This window comes from Pipistrellus kuhlii, unplaced genomic scaffold, assembly GCF_014108245.1.
Source record: "Pipistrellus kuhlii isolate mPipKuh1 unplaced genomic scaffold, mPipKuh1.p scaffold_m20_p_73, whole genome shotgun sequence".
In the NCBI taxonomy this organism is placed as follows: Eukaryota; Metazoa; Chordata; class Mammalia; order Chiroptera; family Vespertilionidae; genus Pipistrellus; species Pipistrellus kuhlii.
The window spans coordinates 624621-640291 of record NW_023425577.1 but is presented as its reverse complement, the minus strand read 5'-3'; the positions used below and the strand labels follow the sequence as shown (position 1 = coordinate 640291).

The window sequence follows — 15671 nt, the reverse complement described above, 5'->3', positions numbered from 1 at the left end:
CCGAGGGTGCCTCATACGCATGCCCAAGAAAGCCCAAGGTGGGAGGGGAGGCGGGGGAGATGAGAAGGGGAAGAGCGCGCGCGCGCAGGGGTCACGTGCTCTGATTGTCTGCGCGCGCAGCACCTGCCCCGGAAGCGGTCGGCTAGCGGTGCGGCTGGGCACTAAGATGGCGGCGGCGTGAGTTGCATGTTGTGAGAGGGTCCCGGGGCCGCCGCTTCGCTCGGGCCCCGCCATGGCCGTCACCATCACGCTCAAGACACTGCAGCAGCAGACTTTTAAGATCCGCATGGAGCCTGATGAGACGGTGCGAGCCAGGCTAGAGCCTGGGATGGGAGTGACGGGTTCAGAGGGTGGTATGGGGGCGGGGAGGCAGAGATCCCGGCGGGAGGGCAGGGAGGATGGCGCGGTCCGGACCGAGTTCACTCCTCCCAACCTGCCTCATTTTCCAGGACCATTCTGCCCCCCTTCCCCTGATAGTCTTCGCCAACCCCTGGTGGCCGGGGCGGCGCTCACAGTCTGGTCTCCGGACCAGGCTCCACCCCCGGGGCGCCTGCCAGGCTCCGGGTCTAATGTCAGCGCTCTCGCGGGGCGCGGGAGGCTGGCTCGGATGCCCGGCTGGGCTGCGCTCCCCGACACGGGGGCTCTGGGTTCTCAGCTTTGCGGGCGTCTCCTCTGGACGTTGGTGGCCGAATCTGGGAGTAGCGGCCAGTAGATGCCCACTGATGACGGCAGCGATGATGATAATGATTTTAAGTGGTCCGAGTTTCAGTGGTCCTTGTTTATTGGCCGTTTGTTCTTTGCTAGTCGCTGAGTTTTTACTGTTATTATCTTACTAAATCTACAAAACAGGCCTGTTATTTGGGGACTCCTGACTCCTCACTTTACAGATCCAGAAACCTAGAGTAAAGGAACTTGGCCATAGTCTCACACAGCGAGTAATGGCAGAGCTAGGTAAGATTCAAATTCACCTCTGCCTTATGTCAGAGCCCACAGTCAAAGCATTATTCTGCTTTTTTTTTTTAGCTCTGAAAAGGGTTATTTAGGACCCAACAAACATATGGACTGTGTATGTACTCGGCACTTTTTGCACAGCTACCCCATGAAGGAGACATTGACATCTACTTTTTGCAGAAAAGGAAACACAGTTGTTTTTTTGTTTTGTTTTGTTTTTTAAACCTCAACTCTTTGACTTTGGGGAGAAATTACTTAATCTTTCTGTGCCTCCATTTTCTTAAATGTGAAATGAGGGTATAATTATTGTGAGGCTCAAAAAATGTGGCACATATACATTTATGATAGCCCTATTAACTTACACTCTCAGTAAGAACTGAGGGCTGTCTGCAGTGTGGAATGAGGAACCCTCTTTAACCCCCCAAATTGTTTTGTTTTTTCACCACACTTTTCATCATCTAAAATACATACTTGCTTTTAACTCTTCCCCACATGAGTGTCATCTCTATGAGAACAGGGTCTTGCGTTTTGTTTCCTGCTGTGCCTCAGTGTCTGAAACAGCACCTGACAGATTATAAGTGTTCTGTCAATACTCTGTTGAATATTGGAATGATCAAATAACTCAAATCGAGCATGCTTGGCTGTGAAGCTTAGCTTCTCTGTCATCAAGGCTTTCAGCCTCTTCTCCCCAAGCTAGAAGAGAAGAGAGAATCTTGCTGTTTGCAATGACTGCATCCCTTCCTGCAGGTGAAGGTGCTAAAGGAGAAGATAGAAGCTGAAAAGGGTCGTGATGCCTTTCCTGTGGCTGGACAGAAACTCATCTATGCTGGCAAGATCCTGAGTGACGAGGTCCCCATCAGGGACTATCACATAGATGAGAAGAACTTTGTGGTTGTCATGGTGACCAAGGTGGGTGAAATATGCTGGTTGTGAGGATTACATGGCTTAGCTGGGGAGCTGGCTAGAGCCTGTGTGCCCATGAGAGATTAGCTGTGAATAGGGTGGGGCCTGGCTGTGGCTGGATGCTGAGGCTCGATAGGGATACTGATGCCTGCTCCCTTTTTCTGGGTATGACAGGCCAAAAACAGCTCAGGCACCTCAGTACCCCCAGAGGCCTCAACCACTGCTGCCCCTGAGTCCTCCACCTCCTTCCCGCTGGCCCCTGCCTCAGGCATGTCCCATATCCCACCTACCGTCAGAGAGGACAGGAGTCCATCGGAGGAATCAGTCCCCACGGCATCCCCGGAGTCTGTGTCAGGGTAAGGCAGGGAGCAGCAGCCCCAGTTTGGGCCCGGTCCTCCCAGCACATTCCATTGCCCACATAACACACACAGGGGGTGGGCAGACCTCCAGAAGCCAGGGTCCGATTTCTCTCTCTTGAATTTGCAGCTCTGTTCCTTCTTCAGGTAGCAGCGGGAGAGAGGATGACGCAGCCTCCACGCTAGGTGGGTGGGCAGTCCCTGGGGGCAGAAGTGACTGGGTGTTCCAGCCATCAGTTGGGTCTTGTGTGGGTTCAGTAGGGTCTGGGAGCTCTCCTTCCCTTCCCCTGGTGACCCAGACCTCACGGCTCCCTCCACAGTGACTGGCTCTGAATATGAGACGATGCTGACGGAGATCATGTCCATGGGCTATGATCGGGAACGGGTCGTGGCCGCCCTGAGAGCCAGCTACAACAACCCCCACCGAGCCGTGGAGTATCTACTCACGGTGAGGTTGGGGAACAGCCTCCTGGGGAGGCTTCAGTGCCTTGATGGGTGGTCAGGGAGGCAAAACCTGCTCCCAAAAGCCTTTGGGTTGTGGTTCCAGCCAGGAAAGGCTTTCTACAAAAGGCTGGACATGAGTGGATGGGTGGGCCTCACCTGTCTCCTGCCAGGGCTGAGCGGGCAGGAGGGAGGCAGCGGGTCTTCTGTGCTTTAGAACTAAATAGGACCCCTACAGGGAATTCCTGGGAGTCCCGAGCCAGAACATGGTTCTGTCCAGGAGAGCCAAGTGTCTGAGCAGCCGGCCACAGAACCAGGTGAGTGACTTGGGAGGTGTGCATGTGGGGTGTCTGCTGTCAAGGCTTCTGGGAGCCCAGCCTGGGGTCTCACTACATGCCTCCCTCCTGCCAGCCGGAGAGAACCCCCTGGAGTTCCTGCGGGACCAGCCCCAGTTCCAGAATATGCGGCAGGTGATTCAGCAGAACCCAGCGCTGCTGCCTGCCCTGCTTCAGCAGCTGGGCCAGGAAAACCCACAGCTTCTGCAGGTGCGGCCCTGGGGGCTCAGAGGGAGCCAGTGTGGCCAATGCCTCTCCTCCCCATGGGAACCAAAACCTGAAAGGAGGAGCCTGGTCCGGGACCTTTGTAGCTTTGTAGGCATTCCCCTCTATACTTGGAAAAATGGACTAACAGCAGTCCCCTGGTGCTCCCTTTGACCTATGTTCTGTATAATCCTCCCAGTCACCATGTGAGGGTGTGGGTGTTATAGAAGAAGACCCCAGAGGCTTGGTGCAGCGTGCAGCTGGTGGAGTATCTGCCTCCAGCTCTGGCTCTTGTGCTCTGTCTTCTGGGTCTTGTGATTCTGTGTCTCAGCTGCACATACAGCTGGTGCTTCATATATGTCATGTCAGTAGGGTTTCATTGCAGTTGAAACCCTACTGGGTCCTACTTGGCTCTGGATCCTCCATGAATGCCTGCCTCTCCCAGTTCAGGACCAGTCTGCTGCTGCTCTTCCCACTTCTGTCTTATGCTGGTTCCTCCTGTTCACCTCCTCCAGCAGCTGGAGAGCCCAGGCTGCACACCTGTTCTTTATCTGCACTCAGTCCTCCCCATGATCCTTCTGGGGCCTTCGGTCTGTGGTGACCCTCAAATCTGTGTAATCAGCCAGACCTCTGGATGCCAGCTTTTCCATGGCTGATTTAATGCCTCCATGGAAATGTTTTCCAGGTGTCTTAAGTTTTCAGAGCAGACCCTCTTTCCATCCCTTTCTATCCCCACACGGACCAGCCTGGTGGGGTTGTCTGTCACCTGGTATATCTGCTCTACTTCCAGAACATCTTGTCAGTCCAGCCTCGCACTCTAGCTCTGTGGCTGATACTTCACCTCCCGCCTGGTGGCCAGGCCTGTTTCTGCACAGCCCTCACAGCCCATTCTCCATTAGGAGATAGTCTTGAAAAAGCACTTTCTTCATTCAAATGAAAATTGTCATATGTACATAAAAGTTGGGACAGTTTTATCAGAACCCCCAGATAGGCAACATCCATATGAATTAATATTTTATTTATTTATTTATTTTAATATATTTTATTGATTTTGTACAGAGAGGAAGGGATAGAGATAGAGAGTTAGAAACATCGATGAGAGAGAGTCATCGATCAGTTGCCTCTTGCACACCCCCTACTGGGGATATGCCCGCAACCAAGGTACATGCCCTTGACTGGAATCGAACCCGGGTCCCTTCAGTCCCCAAGCCGACGCTCTATCCATTGAGCTAAACCGGTCCCGGCTTATGAATTAATATTTTAAAAGGTACACAGATTTACCCATCACCACTGTGGTGTCCCATTACACTAGAAGGCCATAGAAGAAAGCAGGTCTGGTCCCATTTTTCTCTCTAATTTTCTGTTCTTCACTCTCCTCTTTCTTGTGTACTTCAGTTTAGCCAAATGGATCTTGTTTCTGGGATTTGTCAAATGCATCCCCACACTTTGGCCTTTGCACTTGCAACACGTTCTACCTGAGGAAACTCCCTTCTCTCCTGGCCCAAAATGTCTTTCCTAGCCCTGTGTGTGCCCTACTGTATGCCAAGCCCAATATTTACATTGTAAATAATTATCCACTTACTTGCTTGTTTATGGCCTATCCCACCACTCTGGAATATCAGCTCCACCAGGCAGGGTCTGTTCACCACTGTTGCTATTTGGCTAGAATAGGGACCTTCAACATACTTTACTAGTGAATGAAAAGCAAGGGCTATGATAATACACTTGGGGAGGTGGGCCAGCGGCCTTGGGTCATCCCCTGCCCTCTGTCACTCACAGCAAATCAGCCGGCACCAGGAGCAGTTCATCCAGATGCTGAATGAGCCCCCTGGGGAGCTGGCGGACATCTCTGACATTGAGGGTGAGGTGGGTGCCATAGGCGAGGAGGCCCCGCAGATGAACTACATCCAGGTGACGCCTCAGGAGAAGGAAGCTATAGAGAGGGTAAGAGGCCTGGCTGAGGGGCAACCCTACTGGTGGGCAGGTCCCCTCAACCCCTGCTCATACCTGCCCATCTTCCCACAGTTGAAGGCCTTGGGCTTCCCAGAGAGCCTGGTGATCCAGGCCTACTTCGCCTGTGAAAAAAACGAGAACTTGGCTGCCAACTTCCTCCTGAGTCAGAACTTTGATGATGAGTGATGCCAGGAAGCCAGGCTGCCTACTGCCCCACCCTACCCCCAAATCTACAAACGTTTTATAAAAGAAATATATATATATATATATATATATTCATGTTTATTTAAGAAGTGGAAAAAAAGAAAAAAATCTTTAAAACACACAACCACCCAACTTCCCAGCCTCCTGAAATGGCTCCTATTCCCATCTTAGCCTGAGACGACCTGGGCTAGACAGCTGTCCCCCCATTCCCTGCCTTAGCTCAGCCTGCTCCTGCTCTAAGGAGCTGGCAGGACCGGGGGTGACAGATGGGCCCCTCTTGGCCTCTGTCCCAGCTCCCTGCAGCCAGATGGAGAAGCGGCTGCTTGCTTCCCCATTCCCCAAAGGGTGAGGGGAAGCTGGAGCCCCAAACTTTGATCCTCTGTTGGAATGGCCCAAACCTTCCCATCTGGGGTGAGCACATTCTGGCCTTGGCCTCCAGCCTGCATCACTTCATTGGGAGGAAGCGGCCAGGCTTCTGCCTGGGGAAGGGGTAACATCAGAGCTGCTCTGGAGGTCAAGGCCACCCCAGAACAGAACCCTGTCTCTGCTAAAGGTTTTGAAGTGAATAAACTTTTAAAAGCCCATCTGTGGTCTGTGCCTGCTGGGGCTTCCCACTCCAGCTTGTCTGACTCTGGGGGTTAGTTGGGCACAGGCAATTGGGGAATGCCAAGAAGGGACAGAGGCCCGTCAGCCTGTGCAGATAGGCGCCCCCAGTGTATCCTCCTCCCTGCAGTGGGCCCCAGTCCCATCTCGGTCTTGAAAGGGCTTGTTCCTACCCCCATCCCCCATCATCACCAGTCTGTTTTGGCTAAACTCCCCCCCTCCCCCCCCCGTAATTACTGGAGATTAATGTTGGTAAACAGAAGCCTTCTCCTCTGCCATCTGCTCCTACATTATTTCCTCATTGATCCCCCGTTCTCTCCTGAAACATGGTCTAGAGTCCCCCAGGGAGCAGCGCCAGGGAAGGATGGGAGGATGGGGATTCCCTGGCCTCGCATATTAGGGGAGCGTTTACTGAGAGGACACAGCTCTCTAAGACGAGGCTGCTGGGCAGCAGGTTTTATTGAGAAGGAAGAGCTCAGGAGCTGGGTGCCGCGGAGGCTGGTGGGCCCTGGTCTGCAGCGGCAGCCATTGCAGCAGTTCTTGCCTCCTTCCTCTGTCTTTGTTTTTCCTCCTTGAGGCGTTTGCGCTGCTGCTTCTCCAGGTCCTGCAGCAGCTCCTGGAAACGGGCACTCCGTGGGTCCACGTGGTAGCCCAGGCGCTCCTGGGCTTCAGCCTGCAGCCGGGCTCGCCGCTCCTTGTCTGCCTTCTCCTTCTCCTTGCGCTCCTGCTTCTGCCGCCGCCAGTTCTCAATCATCTGTGGCATCTTGGCCATGCTCTCTGCAATGAGCTGTTCCCTGTAGGGGAAGGAAGGTGGGAGGTGAGGAAAGTGACACCGAACCAGAGAAGCACACATCTGCCCATATCACACCCTCCAGTTTGCCCACATCTTTGTGTTTGTTTTTTAAAAAAATATATATTATTGATTTTTTTACAGAGAGGAAGAGAGAGGGATAGAGTTAGAAACACCGATGAGTGAGAAACATCGATCAGCTGCCTCTTGCATACCCCCCACTGGGGATGTGCCCGCAACCAGGGTACATGCTCTTCGCGGGAATGGAACCTGGGACCTTTCAGGCTGACGCTCTATCCACTGAGCCAAACTGGTTTCGGCTAGTCTGCCCACACCTTGCTTTCTAACTCCTCCAGGGAGTTGAAAAACTGGGAAGATTTATTTTGGCCATTATCTAGTGAAAAGGCAGTAGAGATGAACTAATTTATGTATGACCTAGAGCACATGTGTCAAACACAAGGTCCGTGGGCCAAATCCGTCCCGCCAGGCCTTGCAATGTGGCCCGCACCGCGCTGTCATCACTGCACTCCGCTGCGTTTCCATCACAATGACAGTTTATGACTGTTCAGTAAACCATTCGGCCCGCGATTTAGGCTGGATTTTAGATTTTGGCCCCTTCTCTGAGTTCAACACCCCTAACCTAGAGCATGAGAGGGCCAAGCCCCAATAACCCCCAGAAGCAGACCCCAAATGAACATTTCACCGAGCTGTCTAGTGAACCACCTGTGTCACACACCATGCCTGCCATTCCCGGGGACATAACTGACCACTACTGTAAGCCAGGCCCAGTTATAGGCCAAGAGTAAAGACAAGAAATGGATTGACCTTTCCATCCAATCCTGAGTGTGTAGGTGCCAGTTATAGCCCCATTTTAAGGATCAGAAATGTGAGGCAGGAGGAACTAAAGCCTCATGATTGTTATTTAGCTGGGGTGGGGCAGAGATAGGAGAGAGGTTCCCATTCTATATCCACCGTTCACTGCCTGGGTGATGAACTGGTGACTCCGTCTCCCAGGCCTCAGTTTCCTCATTTCTAAAACTGAGGTGGTCCCCCCCCTTCCTCTCAGAGCTGTTGTGCAAATAAGAACATTAAACACTGAGAACACAAATGGCCCGCTCCACCTTGCCTGCTTTGGCTGGCTCCGCACTCCAGAAAGGGGTGCAACCCTCATGCCCCTAGTCTTGCCTCCATACTTTGGTTAAATCTAATCCTTTGAGTCTAGACCTACTTACGAATCCGACCTTTGCTGTTGATTCCAGACCTCATCACTTTCCAATGACGGCCTGGCTGTTCCTGAAAGCACGTTCCTACCTCAGGGCCTTAGCTGTTCCCTCTATCCAGAACATTTCCTTGTGTGGTCATTCAGATCTTTGCTTAAGCATCAAGTGTAAGTCCCAAACCAAAGCCGCCCTCCGACTGCACTCTTCACCAAATTTTATCTTCCTAATAGCTCTGTTGCTATCTGAAATGTTTTGTTCCCTGCTGTGTTGCCCTCCGCACCTGGGACAGGCCTTGCACACAGTAGGCGCCTGAACAGTTACTCAGAAGTCTGCTTTGCACCACGTAAATCTACAGCAACACAAGCCCCACGAAAAAGGCCCGTTGGGGTGCAATTCACGCATTGGGCCACTAAGGGCGCGGACCCGCAGCCCCGCACACGTACGCACCTGGCCTTACGCTTCTGCTCCTCGGCCAGCTGCTGTACCCGCAATGACTCCTGCATGGCCGCCAGGCTCGGGTACCACTCGCTCTCCTCGGCCTCCAGCTCGCGTAGCTGTTCCTGCGACGGCCACAGCGAACCGGGGTCCACCCCGGAGGCTGCGCCGTGCCGCGCGAACTGCTTGGCCGCGTGACGCGGCCCCAGCTGCCATGGCGGGGTCAGCAGATCATCCGGATCTGGCCACCAGGGCCCAGGCCAGCGGCGCGGGGGCGGAGGCGCCCGGTAGGCACGGAAGCCTGGGCCCAGTGCTGTCGCCAGCCCGAGCAGGCTGCGGGAGCGCCGCACGGGCGCCGCCATCTTGGCTGTGTGGGGTCCTCGCCGGCCGGCGGGCTGGCCACAGTGCTGCCTGAGCGCAAGACCACAGGGGGCCTGAGGGAAGGCGGGTGTAAAAATTTTTTATACATCTTCGAGTCTAATTTAAAATGCTATTTTAATAAAGCTGGATCTGATAAAAAAATAAAAATAAAATAAAATGCTATTTTAGCCAAACCGGTTTGGCTCAGTGGATAGAGCGTCGGCCTGCGGACTGAAGGGTCCCAGGTTCAATTCTGGTCAAGGGCTTGTACCTTGGTTGTGGGCACAGCTCCATTAGGGGGTGTGCAAGAGGCAGCTGATCGATGTTTCTAACTATCCCTCTCTCTTCCTCTCTGTAAAAAAAAAAATCAATAAAATATATATTTTTTAAAAATGTTATTTTAGCAATTACTTATTAAGATGGTATTTAAATTGTATATAAAGTAGAACTTAAATTATTTCCACAGAAGTAATTTTTATTCTATTTATGTAATCTTTTAAAATATGTTTTTATTTCAGAGGAAGGATAGGAGAGAGAGCGCGACATCAATGTTGAGAGAGGGAAAATCACTGATTGATTGGCTGCCTCCTGCAGGCCCTCCCTCCCCTTCCCCACACACTGGAGATGGAGCTGCAGCCTGGCATGTGCCCTGACTGGGAATCCAATGGTGACCTGGTCCATAGGTCAAGACTCGAAAACTGAGCAACACCAGCTGGGCTGAGAAAATTTTGGTAAGAGCAATTAAGACTGATGAGAGGGGTCTGTGCAGTCCCCAGTGCTGTGCATTCAGGGAATCCCAAGGAACAGCCCAGGGAACCAAGGCATCTGGAAGACGGGTGACCTCTTCCAGCACCATGGTTTGTTTGTTTCTTTTTATTTATTTATAGGCTCATTTTATTTTTAAAAAATCTTCATTGTTGAAAGTATTACATATGTCCTTTTTTTTACCCCATTGACCACCTCTATCCCCCACCCCCCAACTCAGGTCTTCACCACCCTATTGTCTATGTCCATGGTAAAGGTTCATTTAAAAATATATATATTTTTATTGATTTCAGAGAGGAAGGGAGAGGGAAAGAGAGAGAGAAACATGGGTGATGAGAGAGAATCATTGACTGGCTGCCTCCTGCCCACCCCTTTTGGGGATTGAGGCTGTAACCAGAGCATGTGCCCTGACCAGGAATCAAACCTGACCTCCTGGTTCATAGGTTGATGCTCAACTACTGAGCCATATTGATTGAACCCAATCACTATTTTTGAAAGAGAATTTAGCCTTAAAAAGGAAGGGAATTTTGACATGCTACAATATGGATGAACCTGGAAGACCTGATGCTAAGTGAAATAAGCCAGTTACAAAGGGACATGTGTTGTATTATTTCATTCATAGGAGGTTATGATGAGGAGTTAGAGTTATGATGGGTGCCAGGGCTGGGGAGAAGGATGAGGAGTTAGTGTTTAATGGGGACAGAGTTTTATTTTGGGAAGATGACAAAGTTCTGGAGATGGATGGTGTTGATGGTTGCAAAACATTGTGAATTAATGTGCTTAATACCGCTTAAAAATGGTTAAAATGGTAAATATATTATATATATATATATATATATATATATATATATATATATATATATATATATATATTTTTTTTTTACCAAAAAGAAGAAAAGAAAGGAAGGGAGAATTGCAGTTTGTTCAGTGAGCCGGGAAGCCTGGACAAGAATATTTGTAGGTCACAGCAGGACTGTATATATCCCAAGCTGGATTCCATCCTATGGATTCTCAGTAATTTCACCCCCATTTATTTGCAATAGAAGGGATACCTAAACATGTTTCAGCCGACAGAATACTCTACAGGAATGCAAGGGCAGAGATTACAACTGCTCCCAGCAATGCAGATGTCTCACAGACCTCACATGCAACCAAGGAGGCAGGACTATTCCTTTTCATTCTGAGGCGGCATCTAGGTGGTGGTCACATGGAGGGGGGTTGATTTGAAACAGGTCATTGAGTTGGGCAACCTGTTCTGTTTGCTTTCTCCGTGAACTATATTCCATATTATTTCTTGATCTGGGCTACAGTGATACCTGAGTTATAATTATTTTTTAAGCTGTAAGTAACTATGTGTGCGGGTTTCCCACTTTCCTGTAGAGTTATTATATTTCACAATTTAAAAATGAAAATAAAAGCAACAACAAAAAAAGAAAAAAGAAAAAAAGCAACAAAAAGGATAACAGCAAGTAGTCTTACTCCCACCTGCTCCCCATCTTCCTCTTCCCCATCTGAGCACTCCTCAACTTGTTTGTTTCTTATGTATCCTAGAGAGTTGCTGTATACATCATTTACAGTGTTAATAAATTATTTCATAAGAACAGAAAAGTACAGTGACATATCATTACTCAGGTTTAATAAATACAGGGTGATGCAAAGTACAAAAGTAGATTTACAGTTGTTTGTATGGAGAATAATATAAGAATCTATAATAGAAGCATGTTATGCTAATTAGGTTAGACGTCCTTCTGGACGAAGCTGGCGCTGCGAGGGAAGCCCGGGTCCCGGGTGCCAGAGGGAGGCTGGCTCTGGCAGCTGGGGGAAGGAAGGCCTACTCTTGCACGAATTTTGTGCATTGGGTCTCTAGTTAATAAATAATAATGCAAGAGCCCTGGCCAGTGTGTTCAGTGGTTAGAGCATCAGCCTGCATACCAAAGGGTTTGTGGGTTCAATTCCCGGTCAATTCCTGGGTTGTGGTCTGCTCCCTGCCCCTGGTCAGGATGGTTCTGTAGGCAACCAATCAATGTGTCTCACATAGATCTCTGTCTCCCTCCCTCCCGGTCTTCCACTCTCTCTGAAAAGCAATGGAAAAATAAATAAGTAAATAAGACAAGAGAAAACTCTGTTTTATGTACTCACAACTGTAAACCTACTTCTATCCTATCAAAGTATTTATACTTTGACTTGCTTACTTTAGACCATTTAAAAAAATTTTTTTTTATAAAACTTGGCCTTGCCGAGACCGGTTTGGCTCAATGGATAGGGCGTCGGCTTGGGGACTGAAGGGTCCCGGGTTCGATCCCGGTCAAGGGCATGTACCTTGGTTGCGGGCATATCCCCAGTAGGGGGTGTGCAAGAGGCAGCTGATCGATGACTCTCTCTCATCGATGTTTCTAACTCTCTATCTCTCTTCCTTCCTCTCTGTAAAAAATCAATAAAATATATTAAAAAACAAAACAAAAACTTGGCCTTTCCCATGGAAGCCTCCAATGACAGTAATATCTCCATCTTCAAATGCATCCGTTTCCCTCCCGCCCTTTTAAGGATTAACAATTTTTTAAAATATATTTTATTAATTTTTTTACAGAGAGGAAGGGAGAGGGACAGAGTTAGAAACATCAATGAGAGAGAATCATCGATCAGCTGCCTCTTGCACACACCCCACTGGGGATGTGCCCGCAACCAAGGTACATGCCCTTGACTGGAATCGAACTCAGGACCTTTCAGTCCACAGGCTGGAGCCAAACCGGTTTCGGCAGGATTAACAATTATTTTGAAATTAGTTTATTCTTCCAGGACCAGCCTTTATGCATTTACTACTCCTCTGGAGTCTGTGAAAACTGTATAATCTATATTTTTAAACAGTGCACATAACTGGTATCCTGAAAGTATTTGCAATTTTTCTCTCTTATACTTTCCAGATGTTTCCATGTGGATCCCTGTAGACTTATTACACATGTTATGTAGCTGTTTTTCACATTGTGAGTCATGGGGCCCATTATTGATTCAGGAAATCAATGAGGTAGATTACAACCAGCACTTACTTATTTATTAAATAAGGTTTAAATTAAGGTAAGAATAATTTATAAACATATTTTAATTAAAAATTTTTAATTGTGACAAAATACACACAAAACTTACCATCGAAACCACTTTTGAGCATATTACTCAGTGGCATTAAGCACATTCACATCATTGTGTAATCACCACCACATCTCCAGGACTTTGTCATCTTTTTTTCTTTTTTAATCTAAATTGTTTATTGTTTAAAGTATTCCACACTAGTATGTCTCCATTGACCTCTCCCCGGCCACTCCCACCCACAGCACATGCCCTCACCCCCCTATTATCTGTGCCCATTGGTTAGGCTTGTATGTATGCAAACAAGTTGATCTCTTACCATCACCCCCCACCCCCACCCCCCGCTTTCCTTCTGAGGTTTGATGGTCTGTTCGATGCTTCTATGTTTCTGGATCTATTATTCATCAGTTTATGTTGTTTATTATATTCCACAAATGAGTGAGATCGTGATATTTATCTTTCTCTGACTGGCTTGTTTTGCTTAGCATAATGCTCTCCAGGTTCATCCATGCTGATGCAAATGGTAAGAGTTCCTTCTTTTTTATAGCAGCATAGTATTCCATTATGTAGCTGTACCACAGTTTAAAATATATATATATTTCAGAGAGGAAGGAAGAGGGAGAGAGAGATAAAAACATCAACAATGAGAGAGAATCATTGATTGGTTGCCTCCTGCACACCCCACTCTGGGACCAAGCTCACAACCCAGGCATGTGCCCTTGACTGGAATCGAACCTGGGACCCTCAGTCCACAGGCTGACACTATCCACTGAGCCAAACCAGCTAGGTCTGTATCAACTCATCTGCTGATGGGCACTTAAGCTGTTTCCAAATATTATAGATTGTGCTGCTATGAACATAGGGTCGCATATATTTCTGACTGGTGTTTCTGATTTCTTGGGGTATATTTCTAAAAGTGGGTTTTAATTTTTTTTTTTTTTTTTTTTTAAGTATATATTATTTATTACACTAAAACAAAATCATGCCTTTTGGCTTAATCCTACTGAGTTAACATCCTATATAATATTATAAAAGGTTAAAATGAAAATTGTCCCTTTGACTGGGTATTTGACCAGGGGTTGGGGCTGGTCGGTCAACTGCCTGCAGACCCTTGCCCCAACTAGCCCTGCCCCCAATTGACCCCCTCCCACCCTAACCCCCCCATTGAGGACAGAGCAGGCTGGCCAAACACCAACAGCTCCTCCCCCTGGCCAGCCCAGCTCAGCCCAATTGGCCCTGACCCGTGGACAAATTTGTGCACTGGGCTTCTAGTTAACAATAATTTGCATACAACTAAATTCCCGAAACATAGCAGATGGTTACTTTACATATATAGGACTCAGAAGGCAGGAGTCTAGTGAGGGAGCACACCTGTCTCTCCACTCCCCTCGAGAAGTTCAGTTCAGGCTCCCACCATGAAAGAGCTGCTGGAATCCCTTCTGTTTCAGATGGGTAATCGTCAGATGGTGTGACTTTTGCATCTTCACTGCAATGAATGATAGCTGTATCCCAGCAGATGCAGCAGCAGGCACTTTTGGTAGTCTAAGAGTAACATCTGCTCCCCACCTGTCTGGGCCCTGTAAACAGGGAGCACCGAGGATGTCGAGCAGCCCCGAATTGCTGTCAGAGGCACCGTGGAGTTGATTGTAGTCACCTTCCTACCATTTTAATTACAATCATAGCCGTAATCTCTTCCTTCGCAAGGAAAGCTCCTCGATAACACCTTATTCCTATGAACGCATTTTGGGCACAACATATTATCCTCCAGGTGGGGGGGTGGAAAGCTGAGGGAAGGTATCAAGAAGAGGGCACACACTTGCCCCGGTTTCTCAGGAACCCAGGCCTGCCCAGCATAAAACTGCAGCTGAACCCAACCCTCTGTGTCTGCAGGGAGACTCTGTCCATGGACCACACACCACTGGAGACCAGTGGCCTCCTGTGGCAACCTCTTAGTCTTCAAACTCCCAGTCTTCCCAGTAGTGGCTGCAATTCTGCTCCAGGAGGCAAACACATCATCTGGGGTGGAAGTTGACACGAAAAGATTGTCCATTCCCTCCAGGAGAGCAGCTGCATCCCCGTCAGAAGCAGCCCCCCCTTTCGGGGAAGCAGTCAGTTCAGGAAGAGCAAAACTGTCCAGAGTCATTTCCCCCTGCTGCACCTTCAACTTCCTTTGTGCTAAAGACAATATCTTTGCCTCCTCGGGTTTGACTGGAGTCTTCTTTTGATGAGGGTAAGCATATTCACGCAGCCTGTCATATGTTTCCCATTTCTGGCCACTGGTGCTCAGCTTTAATTGCTGGCACCAAGCCCTCACGACGTCTCGATGTACCAGGTTAACTGGTGGCAAGTGATCGGGCAGCGGAGGAATGGGTATCTTCCTGTGAGTTTTTACTCTTTTTTTTTCTGGTTCCATCTTTTCTGGACAATAATCTTGGTCATCTTTCTTAGACCTCTTCCGTTTGGTCTCCATCTCTGAGGTTCTTTGTTGGCTTGGTTCACCAGCAGCCCTGTGTTTTTCTTTAGTTGGTTCGGGAGGGGATTTTGAAGCTGTTTGCTGCTCCCCTGACTTCTTTGGGGACTTCTTCTTGCCTTTTGTATTTTCCATAAGGAGAAAAGAATCGAAGGCTGACCAAGAAAAAGTTCTTCGGTTTTAATTTTTTGAGGAAACCCCATACTGTTTTCTACAGTGGCTGCACCAGTCTGCATTCCCACCAGGACTTTGTCATCTTACAAAACAAAAACTCTGTCCCCATTAAACACTGACTCCCCATTCCCCCTTTCCTTAGCCCCTGACACCCACCATACTACTTCAGTCTCTGAATTTAACTCCTCTAGGGACCTCGTATAAGTGTAATCACACAATATTCGTTCATCTCTGACTGGCTTATTGCACTTGGCATAATATCTTCAAGTTTATCCACATTGTAGTATGTTTCAGAATGTCCTTTCTTTCTTTTTCTTTTTTTAAAATATATTTTATTGATTTTTTACACAGAGAGGAATTGAGAGGGACAGAGAGTTAGAAATGTCGATGAGAGAGAAACATCGACCAGCTGCCTCTTGCACACCC

At 48.7% G+C, this 15671-nt stretch overlaps 3 protein-coding genes across 4 annotated transcripts; 1 reads left to right on the top strand and 2 right to left on the bottom strand.

Moving 5' to 3' along the window:
* Positions 1-120: 120 nt before the first annotated feature.
* Positions 121-5931, top strand: RAD23A (RAD23 homolog A, nucleotide excision repair protein). Of its 2 annotated transcripts, none has more exons than XR_004985393.2 (9): positions 121-304; positions 1699-1860; positions 2029-2210; positions 2341-2396; positions 2531-2658; positions 2890-2968; positions 3063-3293; positions 4970-5134; positions 5216-5931. XR_004985393.2 is itself a non-coding variant. In XM_036422858.2 (9 exons), the coding sequence occupies exons 1-9, from the start codon at positions 233-235 to the stop codon at positions 5327-5329; spliced, it is 1092 nt and encodes a 363-aa protein (XP_036278751.1). In that variant the 5' UTR covers positions 123-232; the 3' UTR covers positions 5330-5931. The 2 variants fall into 2 exon arrangements, 1 of the variants encoding a protein (XP_036278751.1); XM_036422858.2 differs by having other exon boundaries at positions 123-304; positions 3063-3196.
* A 455-nt stretch (positions 5932-6386) lies between these two features.
* Positions 6387-8792, bottom strand: GADD45GIP1 (GADD45G interacting protein 1). Its single transcript, XM_036422860.2, has 2 exons — positions 8408-8792; positions 6387-6744 (listed from the first exon to the last, which is right to left on the bottom strand). The coding sequence occupies exons 1-2, from the start codon at positions 8755-8757 to the stop codon at positions 6426-6428; spliced, it is 669 nt and encodes a 222-aa protein (XP_036278753.1). The 5' UTR covers positions 8758-8792; the 3' UTR covers positions 6387-6425.
* Positions 8793-13765: 4973 nt separating this feature from the next.
* On the bottom strand, positions 13766-15240 carry LOC118710333 (developmental pluripotency-associated protein 4-like). The gene has a single exon (XM_036422791.2). It carries the CDS (start codon positions 15204-15206, stop codon positions 14268-14270), a length of 939 nt encoding a protein of 312 aa, XP_036278684.1. The 5' UTR covers positions 15207-15240; the 3' UTR covers positions 13766-14267.
* Positions 15241-15671: the final 431 nt, after the last annotated feature.

What these genes read in the sequence shown, in the direction of transcription:
- RAD23A (XM_036422858.2), top strand. Translation starts at nt 233, where the DNA reads ATGGCCGTCACCATCACGCTCAAGACACTGCAGCAGCAGACTTTTAAG. An exon ending in TCCCCGGAGTCTGTGTCAGG is followed by an intron (nt 2,211 to 2,340) that starts GTAAGGCAGGGA and finishes TTGAATTTGCAG; the next exon opens with CTCTGTTCCTTCTTCAGGTA. An exon ending in GCAGCCGGCCACAGAACCAG is followed by an intron (nt 2,969 to 3,062) that starts GTGAGTGACTTG and finishes CCCTCCTGCCAG; the next exon opens with CCGGAGAGAACCCCCTGGAG.
- GADD45GIP1 (XM_036422860.2), bottom strand. Translation starts at nt 8,757, where the DNA reads ATGGCGGCGCCCGTGCGGCGCTCCCGCAGCCTGCTCGGGCTGGCGACA. An exon ending in GAGCAGAAGCGTAAGGCCAG is followed by an intron (nt 6,745 to 8,407) that starts GTGCGTACGTGT and finishes CTTCCCCTACAG; the next exon opens with GGAACAGCTCATTGCAGAGA.
- LOC118710333 (XM_036422791.2), bottom strand. Translation starts at nt 15,206, where the DNA reads ATGGAAAATACAAAAGGCAAGAAGAAGTCCCCAAAGAAGTCAGGGGAG.